Raw genomic sequence first — 26,931 nt, 5'->3', positions numbered from 1 at the left:
AGCGATTTGGGGATTTCAGCCCACTAGAGACCAAGTCAACTCGGCCTACAAACGCTCACGTGGCCAGCCCAATATCCTCTATACAACGAATTCGTAGTTGCTTGTACGTCAGGACCTATGAATCAAATTGAAGGACCGTATGAACACTGTAGGAACAAGTATTAGGACTGTATTAATGCAGTTTCACAGTTTGAGGACTATTTTAGTCCTAACCAGCAAGTTTAGGGTGCACTGATGCATTTTACTCGAAAAATAACAGACCACCGGGTCAGCGGCGTATTCCGCGGACTGAAATGAGTGCAGCACGACGCGCGTCGCTCCCGCGTCCTCTCTAAAACCAGCGCAATATCCTTGGTCTGGTCTAGTTCCTGCGGAAAAAATAAAAACCGGATAAATCAAGATTGGCGCACGCTCGCCGGTATCCACACACGTCTCAGGTACGCACCTATGGCCGCGGCGGCGCAGGGCGAAGCGAGCACGGGCACCACGACGACGACGACGATGTTCCGACACGTCTACGAGACCCTCAAGGCCGAGCTTCTCCGGGATGGCTCCTTCGACTTCAACGACGACGCCCTCCGATGGATCGACGCCGTCAGTACTACCATCTCTCTTCAATCCTCCATCTGTTTTTTTAAGATGCTATCCTCTCCGTCTGTATTAGTCACGGTTAATCGTACATGTTTGCTAAAATAAATCCATGGTCCTTTTTTCCGAGCAGATGTTGGACTACAACGTGCTTGGTGGTGAGCAAATGCTTGCATTCTGAGATGGAAGGAGAGAGCCGTCAAACTATGCATGTTGGACTAAAAAAATCCATGATTTCACACCATGGCACACTATTTTTGACCCTCAAACTGTTAAATCCATGCTCCAAATCACCTGGTTCACAAGTCTAAACTGATGGAGAGAGCCCGACAATATATTCCAACACAAACTAATGACTTAGATTTGCCCATGTACAGGAAAGCTGAACCGCGGGTTGGCTGTCGTAGAGAGCTACAAATTGTTGAAAGCAGGGTCTGAACCGAATGAGGAGGAACATTTTCTTGCTTGCATTCTTGGCTGGGGCATCGAATGGGTATTACCATCGATGCTTCTCTGATATAGCGATTTGAATATTGTGGGACCATCGTACAAGGTGCAATTCTTATGGTTGTTCTTTGGCGTAATGCGCAGCTTCAGGCTTATTTCCTCGTCCTTGATGATATTATGGACAACTCTCAAACTAGGCGAGGAAAACCATGTTGGTATAGGCTTCCAAAGGTTTGTCAAGTACGTCCTCTGTACGGAAATACTTGTCGTAGAAATGGATGTATCTAGATTTATTTTAGTTTTAAATACATTTATTTGTATCTATTTTTGTGACAAGTAATTTCGGACCGAGGGGGCTCTTTGCTTTGTCTCGATAATTCCTAATTACTCCCTTTGTACTCATATAAGAAGTTTTTTTGTTTCACATACATATTTGAAAAATGTCTTATATTTGCTTACAGAGGGAGTAGGCTTCTAGAAAGCAAATTTAGGTTGGGTTGCCAGAGTAAGTTGGGTAGGGGGCAGCTTATTTTGGCAGCCACCCATAAGCCCCAAAAGAACTGGCCCTAAATGTTCTTGTACATGATCAGCTGTTTATTAGAAATCTTTTGTTGTACTTAACTATAGGAACGGGTGGAGAGAGGAGTACGGGAGGGGGAGAGGAGTACCTCCAGCACAAGTGTTTTTTGTGTGCCGGTTGTCTCAGGAACAGGAGATGGCTGGGAGCCTCCTTTTAGGTTAGTCCCACTACATGGGCCAGGGCCCTAAGAGATAACTTGTATGGGCTGGGCCATACCGGTTCAACACTCCCCCTCAAGATGGGTGGTAGATATCTATCATTCACATCTTGTCACATGCCAAGTTACAATCCTTTGTTCCCAGACCCTTTGTCAAACAGTCTGCAAACTGCTGCCCAGAACTGACATGAGTAAGGCTGATGACCCCGGCATCAAGCTTCTCCTTAATGAAGAACCGATCAATTTCCACATGCTTTGTCCTATCATGTTGAACTAGGTTATTAGCGATGGCTATAGCTGACTGATTGTCACACCACACCTTCAAGGGCCCCTTCCTCAGAAGTTTCAACTCGCTCAGTAGGTACTTCACCCAGAGAATCCCACACAACCCTTGAGATAATGCTCTATACTCAGCTTCTGCTGTTGATCTAGACACAACCGGCTGTTTCTTGCTTCTCCATGATACCAAATTTCCTCCCACAAACACGCAGTAACCAGAAGTTGATCTTCTATCATCTTGACAACTGGCCCAGTCAGAGTCACTATAGCCATCAACCTCAAGATGTCCACTCTTCCCAAACCACAACCCTTTACTCGGAGTCCCCTTCAAGTATCTCAGGATTCTGTGCACAATATCAAGATGCCCACTCCTTGGTTCATGCATCTATCTTCTCACCACCCCCGTAACATACGTAATGTCAGGCCTGGTATGACACAAGTACAACAACCTTCCAACCAGTTTCTGATACTCTTCCTTATTCACTAGCTCTCCTGATTGTGCTGTCACTTGGTGATTTTGTTCAATCGGAGTAGGGGCAGTACGACATCCCATCATGCCCACGTCACTCAAGAGATCCAAGGTGTATTTTCGTTGGCACAAAGAGATTCCCTTCTCTGTCCGAGCCACTTCAATGCCAAGAAAGTATTTTAGGTTACCCAAATCCTTTACCTCAAACTCCTTTCTCAAACAACCCTTCAATCTCTCTATTTCCTCCTCCTCATCTCCAGTGATGATAATGTCATCCACATAAACAACAAGAATGGTGATCTTCCGATCAGAGTGCTTGTAGAACATCGTGTGGTCACCGTTACACTGACCATACCCCATACCACGGACATCACGTCTGAACCTATCAAACCAGGCCCTTGGTGATTGCTTCAGTCCATACAAGGATTTCTTCAGCCTGCATACCTTCCCCGTAGTCTTTGAAGTACCAAAACCTGGTGTTATTTCCATGTACACTTCTTCTTGCAACTCACCATGCAAGAAGGCATTCTTGACATCTAATTGATGCAACTTCCACCCGAAGTTTGCAGCATAGGGGACCAATATCCTTACTGTGTTCATCTTTGCCACGGGAGAAAACGTCTCATCATAGTCAATTCCATAAGTTTGACTATATCCTCTGGCGACCAATCTGGCCTTATACCGTTCCACCTTCCCTTCAGGATTCTGCTTCACTGTATTCCTCTGCTAAATCAAGACTTAAGTAAATAGTCGTGACTCAATTCCAATATCACAGGATGAAGTAGGTCACTACCTAGATAACACAGATACTATTATGGCCATGAATTCCTTATGTAAATAGACAGATTATTATTAGTATTTATTTAGCAGAAGAAACTATTGCATCATTATTTGTGTCTAGTCCTTTGGTTGACTTTCATGATTTGTTACAGTCTTGTAGTGGCTTTGTTTTTCTCCCATGAGCAGGTTGGCCTCATTGCCATAAATGATGGACTTGTCCTTCACAGCCAAATATCACGAATCTTCAAGCGTTATTTCTATGGAAAACCTTACTATGTTGACCTCCTAGACTTATTCAATGAGGTAATTCGGTATATCCAAAAATGTCCCATTCTATGTCATCTTTTGTTGCAGGAGCTTAAATTCTGTTACTTCTCATTTAGGTCGAGTTTAGGACGACTTCTGGAGAGTTATTAGACCAGATTACAACGAGTGAAGGGCATAAAGATCTGAGCAAATATACTGTAGATGTGTATGCCATTGCCACCTGATTATGAAGATCGACGATGTTATATTATCCATGCTTAGTACCTTGAGTACAATGATTTGCCCGTTTGTAGTTTATTCTTTTTTGTGCTGATGGGGCATGTTTTAGTTTTAATTTATATGCAGTTACGGGCTCATTGTAGAATACAAAACAGCTTACTATTCATTCTATTTGGCGGTAAAAAGAGAATGTTCATTTTACATGTTCTGGCAGCACTAGTTATGATCCACCAGCAGTAAAAGTCCTTTTAACTTATTGGCTATTGCAAAGGTCGGCTGTGCACTGCTACCGTCCGGTAAGAATTTGGATGATTATGTTCAAGCGAAGCGCATCCTAGTTGAAATGGGTGTTTACTTTCAGATTCAGGTATACTACTCGTAGTACATTTATCTTTTCACCTGAATAACTATCTTTCTTCTTGATATTTACGTTTTCAGAAGTGGTGTTTGTTAGATGTGTATAGTCACTTTACTGTGCAAACCCCATTGTATAAGGAGTTTCTTTCCTTTAACCACATGTATATGTACTGGCCCTTGGGACCCCTGTAATGTCAGTTGCTCATTCCTAACATGGTATTAGATGCATAGGTTCTCTCCCACCCCGCACGCTGCAGCTCCGTGCTCTCCTCCTCCACCGCCGCTACCGCTGGTAGCTGCGACCTAGCAGCTCCGGCCGCCCTCCCCTCGCCTGGCTGCCCTTGGGCTCGTCGCCGGCTCTCCCCTTGCCCGGCTCTGCCTCGTCTTGCTGCCGTTGCCCGCCCCAGGTCCGGCCCCGCCTGGATCCACCGCCGCCGGCTGCTCCTCGCCTGGCCTCTTCTCGGCCGCGCTGATGCCGCTGCAGCCGAGCTCGGCCGATGCTCTCCTTCGTCCCCGTTGACGGTTGCTGCTTCCTGCAGCTATCGTCCGGCCTGCCCCGCGGCTTCCTGCCCCGTGGGTTGCCCGCCCGCTGTCGTCGTGCTCGGCCGTTGGTCCGCTCCCTGATCCAGATCGGATCAGGTTGACTTCAAAACAAAGGAGAAAAAAAACTCAGGGAGAGGGAGCTCATCATGTCCTCTTCGAGCTATGTCGTTGTTCCTCGGTGGTCGGTGATCTTCGATGGCACCAACTATGCTGAGTTTGTGGGCTTTATGCGTATCCACATGCACGGTCTTCTGCTATGGGGTGTCCTCTTTGGCGAGCTTCCCTGTCCGCCATGCCCTTGTTGCTCCCGTGGCTCCTACCCAACCGATGCTGCCTGTTTTGGCTGCTGGTGCTTCCCAGGCTGATCGGGGTGCAACCAAGGCTCTCGATGATGCTGCGGTCTAGGCTTATGATCATCAGGTATTTGCTTACTCAGATGCTCTTTCTGTCTACCGGGATGATCTGTCTGCTTACACTCAGTGGTGCAATGATGATGCTCGGGCTGCTGCTGTTCTCACTGCGAGTGTCCTTCCTCAGTTTGCCTCTGAGTTCATGGGTCTCGTCACCACTGCAGCAATGTGGTCTTATCTCCGTCAGTGCTATCAGCCCTCTGGTGATGCGCTCTACCTATCTGTGGTGCGTCAGGAGCATGCTCTTCAGCAATCTTCTGTTGATCAGTTCTACACACAGAGTTCTGCCATCTCGCACCAGCTTGACTCTCTTCGGATAGCTGTATGTGGAGCTTGCCGTTGTTGCTAGACTACGTGGTCTGATTTGAAGTTTCAGCATGTCCATGAGTTCTTAGCTCGCCTCCGCTCCGGGTTTGAGCCTCGGAGTGCTCACTTGCTTGCTCGAGGTCGTGTTCCTATCACAGAGGTTCTTGCTGAGCTTCGTGATGAGGAGACTCGCCTTCGTTCTGTTGGGTTGCTTACGGTTCCCTCTGTGTTGGCTGTTCGAGCTCTTGTGCCATCTACTCGTTCCACTACACCGCCATTCCTGCCCACACCCGCAGGGGGGATGGGTCGCCCTCCTTATGCTGAGAAGGGCCGATCGCGCCGTGATATAGTCTATGGCTACTGTCTAGGTCAGGCCACCCAGAGGCTGATTATCGCCAGAAACAGCGAGACCAGAGGCATTCTTCCTCGAGTTGGAGTCCCGGATCTTCCTCGACTCGGTCACTCCCTGACCAGGACATTATCCGGCTCAAGCGCCTCCTGGCTTCTTCTGGCTCTTCATCGAGGGGTTCCGCTGCCACTGTGATAGCTCCCACCCCTTCATCACCATCGGCACCTACACAGTCAAGTACATTTTCGTGGGTTCTGGATTCTGGAGCTTATTTTCATATGTCTTCTGATTCTTCCACGTTGTCTTCTCTTCAACCTCTTGATTCGCCTGTTAATGTTCTCACTGCTGATGGCACTCCTCTTCGTGTTGCTAGTCGTGGCACTCTTTCTACTCCGTCTTTTTCTGTTCCTAAATTTCTCATGTTTCCCATCTTACCATGAATCTCTTCTCCGCTGCCCAACTTACTGACTCTGGTTGTCGTGTCATTCTTGATACTGACTCTTGCTCTATTCAGGAGCTTCACACCAAGGCTCTGATTGGTGCTGGCCCTCGGCATCGCGAGTTGGAGGGTCTTTGGTAGGTTGACTGGCTTCATGTTCCTTCCGCTGCCACCACTTCTGCCAGTTCTCATGCTCTTGCTGCCTCCTCTTCTGCGACCTTCCAACAGTGGCATCATCGACTTGGTCACCTATGTGGTTCCCACTTGTCGTCGTTGGTGCGTCAGGGTGTCTTACGGTCTGTATCCGGAGATGTATCTTTACATTGTAATGGTGGTAGGCTTGGCAAATAGACTCAATTACCTTATCCTACTAGTGAGTCAGTATCTCAGCGTCCTTTTGACTTAGTTCATTTTGATGTACGGGTACCTGCTCCCTTTGATTCGAAAGGAGGCCATCGCTATTATGTTCTGTTTATTGATGATTTCTCTCGCTACACTTGGCTCTGTTTTATGAAATCTCGTAGCGAGGTTCTCTCTATATACAAACGATTTGCTGCCATGGTTCACACCCAGTTTTCCATGCCTATTCGCACTTTTCGTGCTGACTCCGCTGGAGAGTATATCTCCCAGATGTTGTGTGCCTTTCTCGCGAAACAGGGTACTCTTGCTCAGTTCTCATGTCCTGGTGCCCATGCTCAGAATGGCGTTGCGGAACACAAGCATCGTCATCTACTTGAGACGAGTCGTGTGTCACAGCCCTAGAATATAGATTGTAGTTAGTTGCATCAGTAAGCATTCATGAATGCATTCAAATCAATTTAATTGAAATTTGGCTGTTCTACAAATGGGGATGACCAAACCCTAACACCAAACAACATCCAAATAGGTTCAACAAGAGGAAAATCCTAGCTACTCTATATTCAAAACAAAACCCTAGCAATTCTATATGCAAAACAATTCAAAAGTGGTGACAAATCAATGAACCAAAATGGTTTTCATAAAAGTCCATCATTTTTGATAAATGTTGGAAAGAAAATATCAGGGGTGATATATATTTTCAAAATACTTTTGGCATTTTATTTTAAACTCAAAAGCCACTGAAATCAATTAATTAATTGATTTCAAATACCTCCTAGTTTTATAAAATGTTGAAACTATTATGTGGCATTGCTTATTTTTATCACTGTCACATAACACTAATTTAGGGTTTTATAAAATATTTAAACATTTTATTTTAAAACCTAAACCTAAATGCCAGAAAGAAATAAAAACAAAGAAGGGAAAAGAGAGAGAGACTTACGTGCGCTCACCTCCAGGCCCAGCCCACCACGGGGGGGGGGGGGGGTCCCCTGTTGTCTCCCTCCTCCTGCGAGAAGGCAGGGGGGAAGATGAGCACGTCGCCGTGGCAAGGGGCGCCACCTCCTCCCTGCCTGCCTGTCCCTCCTAGCCAGTGCGATGCCTCACCCCCGTGCCTTGCTTTTCCTCCTCCCTCGAACCCCTCTGCCTCATCCATTCCTCCTTCTTCCCCTCTGCTCTTCTTCTTCCCGCCATGGCCGAGCTCTGCTTGAGCTCACCGGCGCCTTTCCGACTGCAGCGAAGGCCCCCTGAGCAGCCCATTCTCTCCGCCACGACGAGTACCTCCTCCACGCCAAAGGAATCAAGTTGCAGCCTCCTGAAGCGTCGCCGTCATCGTCGTTTCCATCTCCGGTCACCGAGATCCGCTGCCGTCGATCCGCTGCAAGAGAGCCCCTCCAACCTCGTCGATGCAAGGAATGGAACCTCTGTGAGCCTCTGATGTTTTCCCCCTCTCTCTCGCTCGAAAACCCCCCTCCAGAGCACAATCCCGTCGAGCCCGACTTCTGGCCGCCGCGCACGCTCGTCGCCGGCACATCTCCCGGCCACCTTAGCCCTCTTGCTACCCCCTGCCAGAACGGGCGCATCGCCAGCGTCCCGTAGCCCCAAACCTTGTCGCAAATAGTCCCCTATAGCCGCGTTAGGCTAACTCCGGTGAGACTTCCGCCGCGGGCTTGGTCGCCGGCGACCACCCTCCGGTGGGGGCCGACGTGGCAAGCTATTAGCCACTAACCCCCCTCCCTAGAGACGCTGACATAGGGCCCCACGGGAGAGTCAAACCACCATTAGGGTGGGTCAACACGGGATTAAGCCCTGGGTCACTGACCAGTGGACCCCACTGGTCAGGTTTGACCTGGCCCACGCGCTGTTGACTGCTGACGCAGTGATGACATCACAGTGACGCAGTAATTGATTTTATGTTTATAAAATAATTCCAGAAAATGCTGAAAACTTCTAAAAATCATATAAAATAATCTGTAGGTCCAATGAAAATAATTTATATATGAAAAAGTATCAGAAAAATCCAAGGAATCTGATTATGGCACTTTCATGCATGTTTGAAAAAGTTAACAATACCAAATAGGCAAAATGATGAATAGGGTAAATTTAATAAATAGTTTGGAGTTGGAAATTGAGACTTATTTGAATCCCACTTCAATTACTATGCTCAAACTTTGGTCAATGCAAATCAGTACCTCAAAATACTAACTCCATGCATGTTGGAACAATTTGTTATGAGCGTCAGGTCGAATCAATTAAAAGGGTATCCGGAAAGATACCCGGCTTGAGGTGATGTTTGAATCCTAATTCAAACCAACTTCAACTTAAGAAATGATAGCCACATTAGCCCTGCCACCTTTCATTTCATGTCTTGAGCATGCATCATAGTGTTGCATTTCCGTGAAGTAATTGTTGTTCTTTCTAGTTTTTCGGTGTTGTTCCCTCTCGGTAAACGATGTTTCCAACGATGTGATCGTTGACATTGATGAAGACCCATTGCTATCTTCAGACGTGTCAGGCAAGCAACCCCCCCTTGAGCATATTGATATAAACCCACCATCTCGCTCCTGCTCTCTTTTACTGCATTAGGACAAACACGTTTCAACTGTACACGTTATCGGTAGCTGAACCCATTCCTCTGCATGACCTGTTTTCGTCACAGTAAATAGTTGAAACCACTTAGCATGAGTAAATAGTTGAAACCACTTAGTTGAAACCACTTAGCTTGAGCCTTGTTGTGCTTACTCATCCATGCTTGTTTACAATGCCTGCTATGCTTAGAGTCGTGTCGGGTATGATCCGTCTGGATGATGAATCAGAATGGTTGTGTTCATGTTCTACAGTGTGAGAGTAAAGGTGTGAATCTAATTTGGTAAAGGTAGCGATGAGAGGCCATGTAGGAGTACATGGCGGGTTGTCTCATTTGGACCGTCCTTAAGAACTGAGTTCTGTGTATGTTATCCAAGACAAGATACTACCATGCATTGGGCCCTGAAATATGACCCCGCTCGGCTTATTAATTGCCTAGATCTCTGTCCAGGAGTTGCAATTAGTTTCTGGTGTTTGTAGGAAAAGTGTTGGCGGCCGTGTTTAGCTCTGCCCGACGGGGTAGGCTTCACTACGGTAGATACACAGCGGCACGGTGTACCAAGTGGCACCCGAATGGTGGGCTTGGGAACCCTACGCGCATCGTTTGGGGCCGTAGAGGAAACCTCGGCCGGACTTCCTTGCGGGTTCAGTCTCAAATAGGCGATAAACCTGGACTAGGGTCTTGTGTGGTGAACGGTCGTGGCCGACACCCACGCCCGTGCTTCCGCTTGAAGGTTGCCGAGATGCATGACGTGCATATGGTGCTAAGTGGTGGGAGCATGTGTGAAGAAGTATACCCCTGTAGGGTGATTCAATCTGTTCGAATAGCCGCGTCCTCGGATATGGACTACTTGGAAGCATTACGTGGTACATAGACAACTTAAATGGATACTTTAAAACATGCAAGATAAGTGTGAGTGCTATGGAAGGCCTTCTCGTAGGGAAACGAGAGTGGATCCATAGTGGTGTATTGAATTGGTGAATATGTGGACTCGTGTGCGCTATCCCACCTCAAAGAAAGAGCTTGTAGTCGTAGTACAGGTTAGCCAAGAGTCAAAGCTGGCTTGCTGCAATCTAACTCCACAACCCTTTCATTGAAACATGATGCATATGTAGATAGTTCTGATGTAAGACTTGCTGAGTACCTTTGTACTCACGGTTGCTTTATTTATGTTTTTGCAGAGAAGACTTAGACTCGTTAAAGGTTCTACGCGATGTGTTCGATGTTGACCGGAATAGCTTGGAATCCCAGACAGAGGTTTGGCTCCTTTGGTAGGGTCGTAGTAGCTTGTCAGGCTCTTCCAGCCACTTTTAGTAGATGTCTGTTCCGAGACATGAATTGCTTCCGCTTGTTGCTTGTATGACTTGAGTGTCGGGTCACGAGACCCCCTGTTTGTAATATCATACTATGTTTACTCTTATGAGTCTTTAATAAATGCTTGAGTCATAGAGTTATGTTGTGATGCCATGTTGTATCTACACATATCGTGCATAATGTGTGTATGTTTGAAATGCATTATATGTGTGGGATTCGACACCTAGTTGTTTGCCTTTAGTAGTACTCTTTATAGGGAAATGCCTCTTTGTGATTCCATCGAGCCTTGGTAGTTTGCTACTGCTCGGAACACATTGATTGACCGGCATGTATCCTTCTTTGGTGCTGTGTCTGTCCCCTCGGGGAAATGTCACGCGGTGTAATGGAGTCCTTGTAGCTTTCTACGACTCGTCTACACACGCTGATGACCAACACCTGCTTTGCTGGGTTATGTATGCCTGCCCCTGTACGGTTGTACCGCTGGGGTTTATAACTAGTCATGTCGACCCGGGTTCTTCGTCGTTTGAAAGCTAGCAACATATTAATATACGTGAGCCAAAGACGCAAACGGTCCCGGCCAAGGTAAGGTGGCAGCCGTGGAGTTTACCGTGCGTGAGGCCGCAAAGTGATGTGATGTGTTACAGGCTAGGTTCTTATGACTCAAGATCGGGGTCCCGGCAGCTTTGGTATTAGAGCCTGACTGCCTGTAGGATAACCAAGCCAAACTGGTCGATGTTGTGTCTAGCAACTCTTTAGTTATATAAGGGAATTGTTTGTGGAAGGGAACGTAAGGCTCTTTTTACTCCTTTCATTGTGTCATTCTTATTCTGAGTCACCCTCTTCTTTATTCTAAGGGGTTTAAGAATTAGGCTTCTCATCTATTCATTAGGATGACGAGTTACTATGTTGGAGACTTATAGAGAAGTTGTTGTCTTCCTAGATCAGTGTTTGCATAAGAATTCAATTGTTATGTTGTTAGTTTTCTTGCAGGTTGCCTCATATTTCATGCCCGTACAGCCGTTATGCTATCCGAGTTTTCCAAAGTTCCCAAATAGTCTGATGCAATTGCAAATTCCCTCCTCCTGAGCTAATGTCTTTTGGCCGGACAAAGCACACTAATAATTGTGTTGAGGTACTTTATTACCTCAATGTTTTGTTGATGTATTAGGAAAACATGTTACTTCGAAAACTACCCAATAGTCTAGATGTGTGGTATGTCTTCCAGTGTGATAGTTTTGGCCATCATTTTCGAAAAACATCTCGTGATATTAAATAGCTTGTAGGTACTCTATTTCTGGGTCTTTGAATCCAAGGATCATTCTGCTCATCTCTGTTGATAGTGTTGCTAGTTCCTTTAGAATGATTAGTAACCTGGTTGTAGCTCCCAAGGTTCATGGTATATCATCCTCCCAACACCATGAATCATCTTTGGCATAATTTCTTCGTGAATTAAAGATCATAACAAGAGTGCTCGTGATGAGTTCTCCACTCCATATTGTGATTCTGCCTACTCCGCCCTTCTGCATGGGTTATCTGGAAGAATTATGTTGAACTCGTTCGACATTCTAATCCATGCATCCATAACTCAAGAAATGATGTGATCTTGAGTTGGTTCTATCTAGTTGTATTCTGAACTTCATCCATGAGAGGATAGTCAAGAATAGTTGTGCATCCATGTCATCGATGCCTATTATTCTTTTAGTCTATCAAGTTGTTCTATTCTCGAATGACTGGGAGAAGCAAACTCCAGTACTTTATCCATTTCTTGGATTGGGTCAAAGTAGTTGTATTCCGCAGATCGAAATGCTAAACCAGCTTTTGTTCTGTTCTATCTTGGAGTATTACCCTCTTTTTGTCAAGAGTGTTATGAGAATTGCACCATCTCTTATGAGCTCTTGATGTAGCGATACTTCTCGCTATCATTGTTCATCCCTTGGTTTTCGTGTTGGTTGTAACCGGAATATCGACAAGTGAACCATGATGTGTGAAATCAATACTCCTAGCAATGCTATTGCTTGGTAGCTAATGGACAATAATTTCACTCTTATGGTGATGGTGATTGAATTGTCATCCTAAGATTGAGTGTCCTACCTAGTCCATGTTTCATGGTGCACTTTTCGATCGATGAGTTAGGATTTTGTCAATCCCTCGTTCTATTGATCACATCATCTTGCCCTGAAAAGCGAGATTGTTTCCGAGCTTAATAATATATCGGTGGTTCGTGATTTTCCGAATATCTTCTCGGAAGTATTACCAGGTTGTTTCCTGACTGTTATAATAGAGCTCGTGATCAAGTTGGTTTCTCTATAAGCCATCTTCTCCAAGAATCCGTATTGGATACCCCGAGCTAGTTGGTTAAGCTAAACAACAACTTGGAGAGTTGGAAGATAAAAGCTTCGCCTAAACTCAGCTCATTTAAAAGGGATATCTTTATGTTGTGTGGGTGTGAAGAAAGATGATATTTTCATCGGTTGATTCGTGTGAGCAATTGTTGCATATATTATCTTGTTCAATTTTGATTTGAGCATGGGCTATCGTCAAATCAAACTCAGAACCAAAGATTTTCGTAGCGGTGTCTTACTCAGGGTTTTCCTTGAGCCTACACCATTATATTCTTTGATCTCACCAATGCTATTATCTTGCTCACATAGTTATGGAAATCCATTTATATGGGTATCTTGATGAATTGTTGTTGAGCCCATCGGCAACATTCTAATTTGTTCCATGATCTATGTTGGACATTAAGTTAGTGTTGGAAACTTTTAAGACATTGTCTTCATGTCTATTCATGAGGTATATGTTAGGGTAAGAAGTGACTTCCTCTAATTCATGTGCATTGGTGCAAGTTGCTGCCACGAATTTGGGAAGGTCGTTTTGTTATCTTCAGAATCATCCCAAATCAGTCATGCACGTGCGAAGTATGCTGTGGTTTGATAGCTTTGCAACCTCTCTCTCCATATGTATTTCCTAGCACACCAAGCCACTGATTGACTTGTTCAAGGAAAAGAAGTTAAGTGCCATTCCTGAAGGTACCAGACGGACTTGCACATGGCTTCGATATCCGCAATGATGGTTCCCAAACTAGAACGCGGTAGTGTTTTGTTGTAAGACTTTTCATGTGGTCATCATTGTCTTGGGCAGTGTGTTCACGTGGGTCTTGCGATCTAGCTCATGTTTTGGAGTTGTCTTCCGTAGTTCATTTCCTGAGACTCATGCAACGTTATCTCGTCGATTTGTGTTGCAAACTTTCTTTTCAGACATGCTAAGTCTGAAGCATCGTGGCACCAACCGGAGCTGAATCTCAGGCAGTTATAATGGTTGGAACTTTCCCCAAGAATTATTATATTGGTCTCTATGTAACCCGGTAAAGTGATGTAATGGCTAACACACCTAGCCGGAAGACTTGATATTAGAATATCTTGTATCAGCAATCTTAGCCATCTCCCCGTGAGGTTCTGTATGACTTATTTTGGAAGTTGTTCCTCATGGATTCCCTTTGGTCCCGAAGTCCGACCTATACTTGATGCGCTAGATATCAAGCATGATCTATAATTTGGGTGTGCTAGTACATCAAGGAGAACATTAGAAGCAGAGTGCTAAATGTCTCTCGGCCGATCAACCAGATTTCGTTCCCTTGGCACAGCTAAGGTGAAATCTGAGGAAGTGTTGTCTTCCTTTGTATCTGCATCCTCCATCACTGTTCATCATGGTAGTATGTTGTGTCACCAAGATCTTGGCACGGATGTTGGTAAAACTTTGATGAATATGGGAGTGCTCAAGTTCTTGAGAGCACGCTCAGACACTAGGTTATATCCTCGGTAATAATTGGATTGTGCCTTCCGTTCGCCGAGTTGTTCTATAACTCTAGTTTCTTTCAAACTGAGTATACCATTCTTTCAAATTCCTCCAACAATTAATTGTGAATCGCTTTACCCTGGTATGAAGAGTTTCAATGATCTTGGGATCAAAAGTAATTATTTTTGCCACTTAAAGGAATATCTCTGTGAGTCACCTTCCTAAGGTGCCCCGTTATGTTACGAATGGCAATTTAATCCTCGCTACTTTGAAACCTCGTCACCATCTGATTTAAGCATGGATTTGTTGCCTACCAATTGAACCTTTGTCTTATGCCTCATTTTCTCATCCGTGTTATGTGTTGTGTCTCAGCTCAAGGGACATTCCTATGTCTCATTCTATGAGTTGATCTTGAGTTGCTCGATCTTCGAGGAGATCGAATCTTGTGTAGTCTCCCTGTTCTTTTGTCGTCAAGCTAGATGAAGACCTCAAGGACAAAGATGTCAAGATCAACATGGTACGATGAATCAACGTCCTCGAGAGGAGCAAATGGATCGTGAAGATTGTGATAGTTTAGTGTCCCCTCTTCCTCCTCCCGAATACGCCTGAATGTCGGGACGAGATTCTTGTTTAGTGGGGGTGAGTTGTCACAGCCCTAGAATATAGATTGTAGTTAGTTGCATCAGTAAGCATTCATGAATGCATTCAAATCAATTTAATTGAAATTTGGATGTTCTACAAATGGGGATGACCAAAACCTAACACCAAACAACATCCAAATAGGTCCAACAAGAGGAAAATCCTAGCTACTCTATATTCAAAACAAAACCCTAGCAACTCTATATGCAAAACAATTCAAAAGTGGTGACAAATCAATGAACCAAAATGGTTTTCATAAAAGTCCATCATTTTTGATAAATGTTGGAAATCAAATATCAGGGGTGATATATATTTTCAAAATACTTTTGGCATTTTATTTTAAACTCAAAAGCCACTGAAATCAATTAATTAATTAATTTCAAATACCTCCTAGTTTTATAAAATGTTGAAACTATTATGTGGCATTGCTTATTTTTATCACTATCACATAACACTAATTTAGGGTTTTATAAAATATTTAAACATTTTATTTTAAAACCTAAACCTAAATGCCAGAAAGAAATAAAAACAAAAAAAGGGAAAAGAGAGAGAGAGACTTACCTGCGCTCATCTCCAGGCCCAGCCCACCAGGGGGTCCCCTGTCGTCTCCCTCCTCCTGCCAGAAGGCAGGGGAGAAGATGAGCACGTCGCCGTGGCCAAGGGTGCCACCTCCTCCCTCCCTGCCTGTCCCTCCTAGCCAGTGCGATGCCTCACCCCCGTGCCTTGCTTTTCCTCCTCCCTCGAACCCCTCTGCCTCATCCATTCCTCCTTCTTCCCCTCTGCTCTTCTTCTTCCCGCCATGGACGAGCTCTGCTTGAGCTCACCGGCGCCTTTCCGACCGCAGGGAAGGCCCCCTGAGTAGCCCATTCTCTCCGCCACGACGAGTACCTCCTCCACGCCAAAGGAATCAAGTCGCAGCCTCCTGAAGCGTCGCCGTCATCGTCGTTTCCATCTCCTGTCACCGAGATCCGCCGCCGTCGATCCGCTGCAAGAGAGCCCCTCCAACCTCGTCGATGCGAGGAATGGAACCTCTGTGAGCCTCTGATGTTTTCCCCCTCTCTCTTGCTCGAAAACCCCCTCCAGAGCACAACCCCGTCGATCCCGACTTCCGGCCGCCGCGCACGCTCGTCGCCGGCACATCTCCCGGCCACCCTATCCCTCTTGCTACCCCCTGCCAGAACGGGCGCATCGCCAGCGTCCCGTAGCCGCAAACCTTGTCGCAAATAGTCCCCTATAGCCGCGGTTAGGCTAACTCCGGTGAGACCTCCGCCGCGGGCTTGGTCGCCGGCGACCACCCTCCGGTGGAGGCCGACGTGGCAAGCTATTAGCCACTAACCCCCCTCCCCAGAGACGCTGACATAGGGCCTCACGGGAGAGTCAAACCACCATTAGGGTGGGTCAACGCGGGATTAAGCCCTGGGTCACTGACCAGTGGACCCCACTGGTCAGGTTTGACCTGGCCCAGGCGCTGTTGACTGCTGACGGAGTGATGACATCACAGTGACGCAGTAATTGATTTTCTGTTTATAAAATAATTCCAGAAAATGCTGAAAACTTCTAAAAATCATATAAAATAATGTGTAGGTCCAATGAAAATAATTTATATATGAAAAGTATCAGAAAAATCCAAGGAATCTGATTATGGCATTTTCATGCATGTTTGAAAAAGTTAACAACACCAAATAGGCAAAATGATGAATAGGGTAACTTTAATAAATAGTTTGGAGTTGGAAATTGATACTTATTTGAATCCCACTTCAATTACTATGCTCAATGCAAATCAGTACCTCAAAATACTAACTCCATGCATGTTGGAACAATTTGTTATGAGCGTCAGGTCGAATCAATTAAAAGGGTATCCGGAAAGATACCCGGCTTGAGGTGATGTTTGAATCCTAATTCAAACCAACTTCAACTTAAGAAATGATAGCCACATTAGCCCCGCCACCTTTCATTTCATGTCTTGAGCATGCATCATAGTGTTGCATTTCCGTGAAGTAATTGTTGTTCTTTCTTGTTTGTCGGTGTTGTTCCCTCTCGGTAAACGATGTTTCCGACGATGTGATCGTTGACATTGATGAAGACCCATTGCTATCTTCAGACGTGTCAGGCAAGCTACCCCCCCTTGAGCATATTGATATAAACCCACCCTCTCGCTCCTGCTCTCTTTTACTGCATTAGGACAAACACGTTTCAACTGTACATGTTATCGGTAGCTGAACCCATTCCTCTGCATGACCTGTTTTTGTCACAGTAAATAGTTGAAACCACTTAGCATGAGTAGCAACTGCTTGAGCCTTGTTGTGCTTACTCATCCATGCTTGTTTACAATGCCTGCTATGCTTAGAGTCGTGTTGGGTCTGATCCGTCTGGATGATGGATCAGAATGGTTGTGTTCATGTTCTACAGTGTGAGAGTAAAGGTGTGAATATTATTTGGTAAAGGTAGCGATGAGAGGCCATGTAGGAGTACATGGCGGGTTGTCTCATTTGGACCGCCTTAAGAACTGAGTTCTGTGTATGTTATCCAAGACAAGATACTACCATGCATTGGGCCCTGAAATATGACCCCGCTCGGCTTATTAATTGCCTAGATCTCTGTCCAGGAGTTGCAATTAGTTTCTGGTGTTTGTAGGAAAAGTGTTGGCGGCCGTGTTTAGCTCTGCCCGACGGGGTAGGCTTCACTACGGTAGATACACAGTGGCACGGTGTACCAAGTGGCACCCGAATGGTGGGCTTGGGAACCCTGCGCGCATCGTTTGGGGCCGTAGAGGAAACCTCGGCCGGACTTCCTTGCGGGTTCAGTCTCAAATAGGCGATAAACCTGGACTAAGGTCTTGTGTGGTTAACGGTCGTGGCCGACACCCACTCCAGTGCTTCCGCTTGAAGCTATCCGAGATGCATGACGTGCATATGGTGCTAAGTGGTGGGAGCATGTGTGAAGAAGTATACCCCTGCAGGGTGATTCAATCTGTTCGAATAGCCGCGTCCTCGGATATGGACTACTTGGAAGCATTACGTGGTACATAGACAACTTAAATGGATACTTTAAAACATGCAAGATAAGTGTGAGTGCTATGGAAGGCCTTCTCGTAGGGAAACGAGAGTGGATCCATAGTGGTGTATTGAATTGGTGAATATGTGGACTCGTGTGCGCTATCCCACCTCAAAGAAAGAGCTTGTAGTCGTAGTACAGGTTAGCCAAGAGTCAAAGCTGGCTTGCTGCAATCTAACTCCACAACCCTTTCATTGAAACATGATGCATATGTAGATAGTTCTGATGTAAGACTTGCTGAGTACCTTTGTACTCACGGTTGCTTTATTTATGTTTTTGCAGAGAAGACTTAGACTCATTAAAGGTTCTACGCGATGTGTTCGATGTTGACCGGAATAGCTTGGAATCCCAGACAAAGGTCTGGCTCCTTTGGTAGGGTCGTAGTAGCTTGTCACGCTCTTCCAGCCACTTTTAGTAGATGTCTGTTCCGAGACATGAATTGCTTCCGCTTGTTGCTTGTATGACTTGAGTGTCGGGTCACGAGACCCCCTGTTTGTAATATCATACTATGTTGACTCTTATGAGTCTTTAATAAATGCTTGAGTCATAGAGTTATGTTGTGATGCCATCTTGTATCTACACATATCGTGCATAATGTGTGTATGTTTGAAATGCATTATATGTGTGGGATTCGACACCTAGTTGTTTGCCTTTAGTAGTACTCTTTATAGGGAAATGCCTCTTTGTGATTCCATCGAGCCTTGGTAGTTTGCTACTGCTCGGAACACATTGATTGACCGGCATGTATCCTTCTTTGGTGCTGTGTCTGTCCCCTCGGGGAAATGTCACGCGGTGTAATGGAGTCCTTGTAGCTTGCTACGACTCGTCTACACACGCTGATGACCGACACCTGCTTTGCTGGGTTATGTATGCCTGCCCCTGTACGGTTGTACCGCTGGGGTTTATAACTAGTCATGTCGACCCGGGTTCATCGTCGTTTGAACGCTAGCAACATATTCATATACGTGAGCCAAAAGACGCAAACGGTCCCGGCCAAGGTAAGGTGGCAGCCGTGGAGTTTACCGTGCGTGAGGCCGCAAAGTGATGTGATGTGTTACAGGCTAGGTTCTTATGACTCAGGATCGGGGTCCCAACATCGTGCGCTGATGATCGCCGCTTCTCTTCCACCCCACTTTTGGGCTGAGGCCATTTCCGCATTCACCTATCTCATCAACATTCATCCATCGACTGCCTTGCAGGGTGGCATTCCTATGGAGTGTCTCACTGGTTGTTCTCCTGACTACTCAGCTCTCCATATGTTTGGGTGTGTTTGCTACGTCCTTCTTGTGGCGCGAGAACGCACCAAACTGACTGCTCAGTCAGTCGAGTGTGTTTTTCTTGGCTAAAGTGATGAGCACAAGGGCTATCGTTGTTGGGATCCTGTTGGTCGTCGGTTGCGCATTTCTCATGATGTGACTTTCGATGAGTCTCGTTCGTACTACCCTCACCCTTCCTCCTCGCGCTTTTCCTTGGACGACCTTTCCTTTCTTCTTCTTCCCGATACCTCCTCCTATGTGCCTCCTATCTCCCCACTTCCTCCGACACATCTAACTCTTCCTCATCCACCATGACACCACATTCCCCTCCATCCTCCTCCGCATCCTCACCATTCGTATCTTCTTCCCCTCCATTCTCCTCCCCACCCTCATCACCCGTCTCTCCTTTTCCTCTGCACTACACTCGCCGGCCTCGTAGTGAAGATGATCCTACTGATGCGCCCTCCACTTCCGGAGCGCCTCCCTTCACGCTTCCCCCGGTTCATAACCTTCGTGCTCGGCCTTGCCCCCCGCCTGATCGCTATTCTCCTCACAGTTATGGTCTCTCCGTTGTGGTTGAGCCCTTGTCCTATCGGACTGCCATGATTAAGCCTGAATGGCAGCTTGCAATGGTCGAGGAGCTTGCTGCCCTTGAGCACAATGGCACCTGCGATATGGTTTCCCTTCCTTTCGGTGTTCGTCCCATCACCTGCAAGTGGGTCTATAAGAGTAAGACTCGCTCTGATGGTTCTCTTGAGCGCTACAAAGCTCGTCTTGTGGCTCGTGGTTTTCAGCAGGAACAAAGCCGCGATTATGATGAGACTTTCGCTCCTGTTGCCCACATGACCACTGTCTGCACTCTCCTTGTTGTGGCTTCTGTTCGTCATTGGTCTGTGTTTCAACTTGACGTCCAGAACGCTTTTCTCAATAGTGAGTTGCATGAGGAGGTTTATATGCAACCACCACCAGGGTACCATGCTCCTGATGGTATGGTCTGCCGACTTTGACGCTCCCTCTATGGTCTCAAACAGGCCCCTCGCGCCTGGTTTGAGCGTTTTGCCTCTATGGTGACTGCCGCGGGCTTCTCTCGTATTGATCATGACCCCCCACTGTTTGTTCACATGTCTCCTCGTGGTCAGACTCTTCTCCTTCCCTATGTTGATGACATGATCATCACTGGTGATGACTCTGACTACATTGCCTTTGTTAAGGCCCGCCTTCGCGACCAGTTCCTCATGTCTGATCTTGATCCCCTTCACTATTTTCTTGGGATTGAGATTTCTTCGATCCCTGATGGCTTCTTCATCTCCTAGGAAAATATATTTAGGATATTCTTGCTTGCTACGCTCTTGCTGATGAGCGCACTGTTGTGACTCCTATGGAATTGAACATTCAGCTTCGCGCTTCTAACGGTGATCCTCTTCCTAATCCCACTCGCTATCGTCACCTCGTTGGGAGCCTTGTCTATCTTGTTGTTACGTGTCCTGACATCTCCTATCCAGTCCACATTCTCAGTCAGTTTGCTGCACCCCCATCTCTGTCCACTATAGTCACCTCCTCCGTGTTCTACGATATCTTCGTGGCACGATATCTCATCGCCTTTTCTTTCCCCGCTCTAGCTCACTCAAGCTCCAGGCCTACTCTGGTGTTACGTGGGCTAGTGATCCATCTTATCACCTCTCGCTATCTGCTTACTGTGTTCTTCTTGGTGGCTCTCTTATTGCCTGGAAGACCAAGAAAAAGACTGCAGTTTCTCGCTCGAGTACCGAGGCTTAGTTGCGTGCGATGGCTATGCTGACGGCTGAGGTGATCTGGTTATGATGGTTACTTGAGGACTTTCGTGTGCCTGTTACTACATCGACTCCCTTACTGTCAGACAACACAGTGACCTGGTGAAGCATGAGCTCATCAAGCACATTGGTGTGGATGCCCACTTTGTGCGTGCTGCTGTGGAGGATCAGACTCTCGCTCTTCAGTATGTGCCCTCTGAGTTACAATTGGCAGACTTCTTCACGAAGGTACAGACTCGAGCGCAGCATGTGTTCTTTCTCTCTAAACTCAGTGTTGTTGACCCACCATGGGTTTGAGGGGGATGGGGGATAGATGTGTATAGTCATTTTTACTGTGCATCCCATTGTATAAGGGGCATGCTATGTGTCCACCGGCTGATCTTTTTAAAAGATTAGCCAGATCACAAACCATTGGATCTGACCGCATCGAGCGGCCAAGCTTGCTTTCACCATTGCAACATACACCTAGTTGCATAATTAATTTTGCACCATAGGTCTTGTTGCAAACTTTTTTGCAACAGTTGGCTTGTTGCAAAAAATATCTGCAACTCGGGTTTTGTTGCATCTTTTTTTTGCAACTAGGGTCTTGTTGCGGAAAATTTCTGAAACATAGATTTTGCTGCAAAACATAAACCGGTCGTAAATCATTGCAACATCGCATATGTTTTAGAAACAAAACCCTAGTTGCAGTAATGTATTTGACGAAGACACAATCCTTATTTGGACGCGTGTCACATAAAGAAGGTGGCGGATGCGGCCATGCTATCTGTCGGATGATGGTAAACTTTTTCCATTGTATAAGGGGTTTCTTGCCTTTTACCACATGTATATGTACTAGCCCTTGGCCCCCTTGTAATGTCAGTTGCTCATTTCTAATAGTGTTAACAGCCAGTTTCACCTTTCAGGACGATTATCTCGACTCTTTTGGCGATCCAGAAGTTCTGGGCAAGGTAAGTTGATTCACTTCCTCTATTACTGTCAAAACAAAACATTTTGCATGTGATTTGTAATTAAAACAATCCTGTCGTAGATTGGAACCGATATCGAAGACTTCAAGTGCTCTTGGCTGTTTGTTCAAGCACTAGTGCGTGTCGATGAGAGGCAAAAAGACATCCTATTTGTAAGGCACATGAACTGAATCATTCTATAATATTGTGTAACGCACTATCTTAACGTCTGTATTGTCATGCACAGGAAAATTACGGGAAATCAGATCCTGCTTGCGTCGCAAAAGTGAAGGCTCTGTATAAAGAGCTCAATCTCGAGGTTTTCCTTTTTGTTCAACATAGTGTGACAAGACTTGTTCATTGCATAATTTTTACTATTATAAGTTCATTTACAATGCAAGCATGCGTGACATGCTTTTCTTTATCATCACTTCCAGAGGGTGTTCTCTGAGTATGAAAGGGAGACCTATGAAAAGCTGATCTCACACATCAAAGCACAACCGAATGAAGCTGTGCAAGCAGTGCTGGAATCCTTTTTGCATAAAATCCACATGAGGAAGTAGGAACGTTCTTGTGTGCAAAAGAGGTCGTCTAGTAGAATCATCTTGGGTCACTGCTTTGCTCAGGCAAGCTCTTTTGTTCTGATGTACCCTTGTTATGGAACCCCATAAAAGAATATAGTTGAAGCGTCAATCTGTGAAGGAGTGTAACAACCCTTCCTGTCAATATAAGATGGCAGATCAGTATTGACTACATGATCATTACCATGAGCATCGATAAGCCTTAGGATGTTGAATGATGCCGCATTGCTGCTGGCTATAACATAACCGCTACCCATTGGAGGACTCGGTTGTGGTTTCTTGTAATACACATAGCCACCAAAACTTATCTCAACTTGTTTATTTATGAGTCCTGGAACCAAATACTTTGGAAAGTAACCTACTAGTTCTTGAATACCATTATCTTTGTATAGGTAGACATGCCAATCACCAGAAGATTTCTCCTGAAAGTAAAACCAGCATATGATGTGTATTGTAGGTTATCTATTTTTTCCATAAAAATAAATATAATTTACTTTATTATGAAAAATATAACATCACATCACATTCAAAAATTTCTATTTAATTATCAAAGTGCGGAAATATGTTGATCACCACTTTTGTTCAAGTTCCCTTTTATGAAAAAAAAACTCAAGTGATTATTTAAATGCAATATTTAAAAAACTATCCATTGTACGCCCAAACTTTCATAGATTAAATTAATCACTTACAACTAGGAATCATTAACCCACAAACATCATTTCCAAGGCTACCATTTCCTATGTATGCCCATATATAGTTCTAATCTCATACATTGTCAATATGTTTAAAATTAGTTGTAAGCTTGTAAATTATTTGTAGCACGTCAACTTGGACAAGACCAATCAAAATTCAATAATTTTGGGAATAATTTACCTTGAATACTCTTAGTGTCATAAACCATTTTGGTCCATGTATTCTTGAAACTTTGTCGAGGATCTTCCGTGGAGCTATGCTTGATGATATTTTGTGAAAGCCAGGGCAAAGCATATTTGTGCAACTCTTTCCAGTGTCAGTCTGTCATTGCAACATAAAGAGTATAAAAAATTGAGCCTTGTGTATGTTCATTCATGTTCTCCATGTAAGAAGTATTTGTGATTTTTCCTAAAAAGGAATGAAAGTATTTTAAGGAATACAAAGCTATATTTTAGTGCATTATCATTGAAGTTATAACATATCAAACTTATTGAATTTCTTGTTCATTTTCTTGTGATTATTGGCAAAATAATTACATAGCAAAATTTCTATAGAAGACCCCCACCGTGTGTGCGATAAAGCGTTATATCAATCATCTATTCTTGATTTCATATTATATAAAATGTAATGTACTTATATCTGCTTTTCTATGGAAGCTACAAACTCAAGTTTTATCATGGAAACACCTATTCATTGTATACCTGCTTTGTACGTATACAAGGTAAACACCTATTCATTGTTAATCATAAGTTTTAGAGGACCAAGAATATCTCAAAATATACATCGGTTGAATCAACTATAAAAATAACCTTAGCCATCTACGTACTACATAGCATATATGATAGTGGCAATAATAAATGCATTTCCAAACTCACGGAAAATCTCTTAGGTCAAATTTATGCCGACATCATGTATTGGTTTTACATTTTTGTTACCTATGCATGTGAAAGTGTAAGTTAATTTTTTACGTTGAGAGTTGTATCAATACTAAATTACAAAAATATGTTCATAATAAAGGGAGTACATTATATCAAAGATTATAGTAATAGACACCACGAATTTTAAGAAGTCACATCATGATGGCTTGTGTATCATGTTTGTGACAATTTGTAGATTTGTTTAGTTTTATTATAAAAGTACCAAGCAAGTCAAAAGAGTATAAAACAAGCCCATATTTTGCTAAGGGGGATATTAGTTTAATATATTAGAATGTATGTCCTTTTGTATGTATGTAAAGACAAATTATTGTAATATCTCAAGGACAATGTTGTCCTTCATAGTTGCAAAAATAATCATACACCACTAGGATTAACCATTTCTAATTTTACATCATATGCAGATAACAATATAACTTACCGTCCAAGCCATGTAGAAGTGAGTATGAGAATCATTGTACAACTTCGGCGAAACCTGCACAAAATTGTTATGGTGTGTTAAAAATCAAATGCACAAAAGTTGATCAAAAAGTAGTAGTAGCTAATAAACACAACTTAGTATGTTATTCATTTATCATGAAAATAAGCTATGATATATCAGAGTAACATAAAAGACAATTTGTAAGTAGTGTTTATGTTTTCTTCTCAACAATACAAGTTGTACATAGAGGTTTATATCTTATTGAGAATTCATCAATAAACATAAGCTATTATAACAAATATTTAAAAATCGTGTACTAAAAGATAATAAATAAAACAATTTCTAGTGAAATTATGGACATCATAGGGAATCAAAAAATTATGGTTTTTGTTTCATAGTTGCCGAGATCAAGGTAACTTTCATGCCATCCAACTTGAATTCCGTTTTGTGAAGCCCTATCTACAATCCAAATGGCAGATGCGGTTTCTTGGCCACGATGTAAATTAAAGCCATATACATCTGGTGAGGTCTGTGCGCCATAATAATCAATACGACCTCCTCCTAGCCAGAAATGACTAGAAGACTGCCAAAATGTAATTAATGTAGTGCTAATAAGTAGATTCAATATTTATATGATAATGCCTCAAAATTTGAGATAGCATAGACATGTGTAATACTCACATAAGCAAATTTTGAATTTTGATATAAGGTAGCTAGTGTTCTTGCTTGCCGAGAAGAATGTTGGATGAAGGTCAAAAGGTCATAGCAATGTTGAGTTTCCTTTCTACAAATAGAACATATAGGGAAAGATGGATACTTAATTAAAAAATATGTGTACCTCAAATATACTAGGAGCAAACTATACTATTTAAATGTTTTACCTCTTCGATAGATGGAATGCATCCCACTATGATTGCATTACAAAGAAATAGTAACACAAAAACCACTATGGGTTGAGTAGAATTCTCCATTTACTAATTAGGATGGGACAAATGTGTTGTTGTGAAAGTGAGCCTTCCGTTGAGGCCCCTCGTGACCTTTTATAGCAAAAGAGATATCAGAATTTTCTCGAGTCTATAATGAGATATAATGGAATTTAATGAACATCATTTAGAGATGTTCCTCTATGGAACATGCCCGAGTATATAAGAAGATATATTTGAAAGTAAAGAACAACATTTATAGCATGATCGTATGTATATAATAATATCATTCATTTATAAAAAAAATCTCATCGGAAATTGTGGGATTGAAACGATCATTAAGGAACAACATTTATAAACAATTTCTAGATAAAATAATAGGTCAAGTGGTGGTTTTGTAGACCATTGGTTCATGAAATTATTCTTTCCATACTTTCTTCGATTTGAAAAGGATTAATTTTCTATACCTATTTCATTCTCTCTTTTTTCACTCTACGCATCATGCTCGCAGCTTGTTTGATAAGTCAACATAGTTGGGATCCCAACTGTAACACCCTAGACACAATAACGTTTCCATACACTGGGGGTGGCTCATCGAAGGTAGCCCAGACGCAGGCTCAACCACGTGCCCATAAGGCCCAAAGAAAAGGAGAAACCCTAGGAGCATTCTGAAGACCTTCTTCCCCTCCAAGACAAGGGCGACGTTGGAGGAGATTGCATCTACCTCTCTGTAATACCTATGCATCCATCGCTTATATAAGGGGAGGCCATGGACCCTCATTCTTATCTATTCTTAGAAAGAAACTCTCGATAGCAATCTCATACGCCATTCTAACCCCTGAAACAAGCTATCCCTCCATAGTGATATAACAAAACTAGCAGGATGTAGGGTACTAATCTCTGAAGGCCCGAACGTAGGTAAAACCCTTGTGTGATCTCCAATCTAGGACTTCCATACGCTCCTCGACCCCTACCGAGGAATCTGATGGTAGATAGCATCGTCAAATTGCACACCACACACGCATGGTGCCTTCTCGAGAGTGATCTCAGATCTTATATGTCCCACCCTCCGGCGGCTTCTTGCTGAGGGAAAGCCTAAGTTTTGGATCACTCACATTCACTATCAACGGGGCTTGTCGTCTCAACATCAACCCATCGCCCACCCTACACGCACGATCTACATATGCACCATTGCCTTCAGCATCAACAACCACGACAACTTCTGATTGCGCTTGCCACCAATTTGGCACACCGCCCCGAGAACCTCTTCAATCATCAAGGCATCTCGGTCATCGGCAACAAGATATTCACACATGTTTGAGCTAAATTTTTGAGGAGAAATATACTAGCAACAACTATTCCAATGCCTATGTTACCCACTCGATCGCTACAGCAATAGTCGGTCATCCATGTCATACCACCATCACTCGCCTCAGATCTGATGGACAG

The 26,931-nt window shown here is 44.1% G+C and overlaps 2 protein-coding genes across 2 annotated transcripts; one reads left to right on the top strand and one right to left on the bottom strand.

Annotated features, from left to right (window-relative positions):
* Positions 1–624: 624 nt before the first annotated feature.
* On the top strand, positions 625–22,492 carry LOC123440129 (farnesyl pyrophosphate synthase-like). The gene is made up of 12 exons (XM_045116704.1): positions 625–669; positions 722–746; positions 966–1,081; positions 1,180–1,266; positions 3,487–3,603; positions 3,684–3,772; positions 3,913–3,964; positions 4,058–4,153; positions 21,888–21,932; positions 22,013–22,102; positions 22,177–22,248; positions 22,367–22,492. Exons 1-12 carry the CDS (start codon positions 640–642, stop codon positions 22,490–22,492), a joined length of 945 nt encoding a protein of 314 aa, XP_044972639.1. The 5' UTR covers positions 625–639.
* On the bottom strand, positions 22,491–25,550 carry LOC123440128. The gene is made up of 4 exons (XM_045116703.1): positions 25,441–25,550; positions 24,560–24,613; positions 23,384–23,524; positions 22,491–22,932 (listed from the first exon to the last, which is right to left on the bottom strand). Exons 1-4 carry the CDS (start codon positions 25,528–25,530, stop codon positions 22,585–22,587), a joined length of 633 nt encoding a protein of 210 aa, XP_044972638.1. The 5' UTR covers positions 25,531–25,550; the 3' UTR covers positions 22,491–22,584.
* Between the last annotated feature and the right edge of the window lie 1,381 nt (positions 25,551–26,931).

Source organism: Hordeum vulgare, chromosome 3H (assembly GCF_904849725.1).
Source record: "Hordeum vulgare subsp. vulgare chromosome 3H, MorexV3_pseudomolecules_assembly, whole genome shotgun sequence".
Classification (NCBI taxonomy): Eukaryota; Viridiplantae; Streptophyta; class Magnoliopsida; order Poales; family Poaceae; genus Hordeum; species Hordeum vulgare.
The sequence above is the reverse complement of the archived record's forward strand: the minus strand, read 5'-3'. Positions and strand labels throughout refer to the sequence as shown.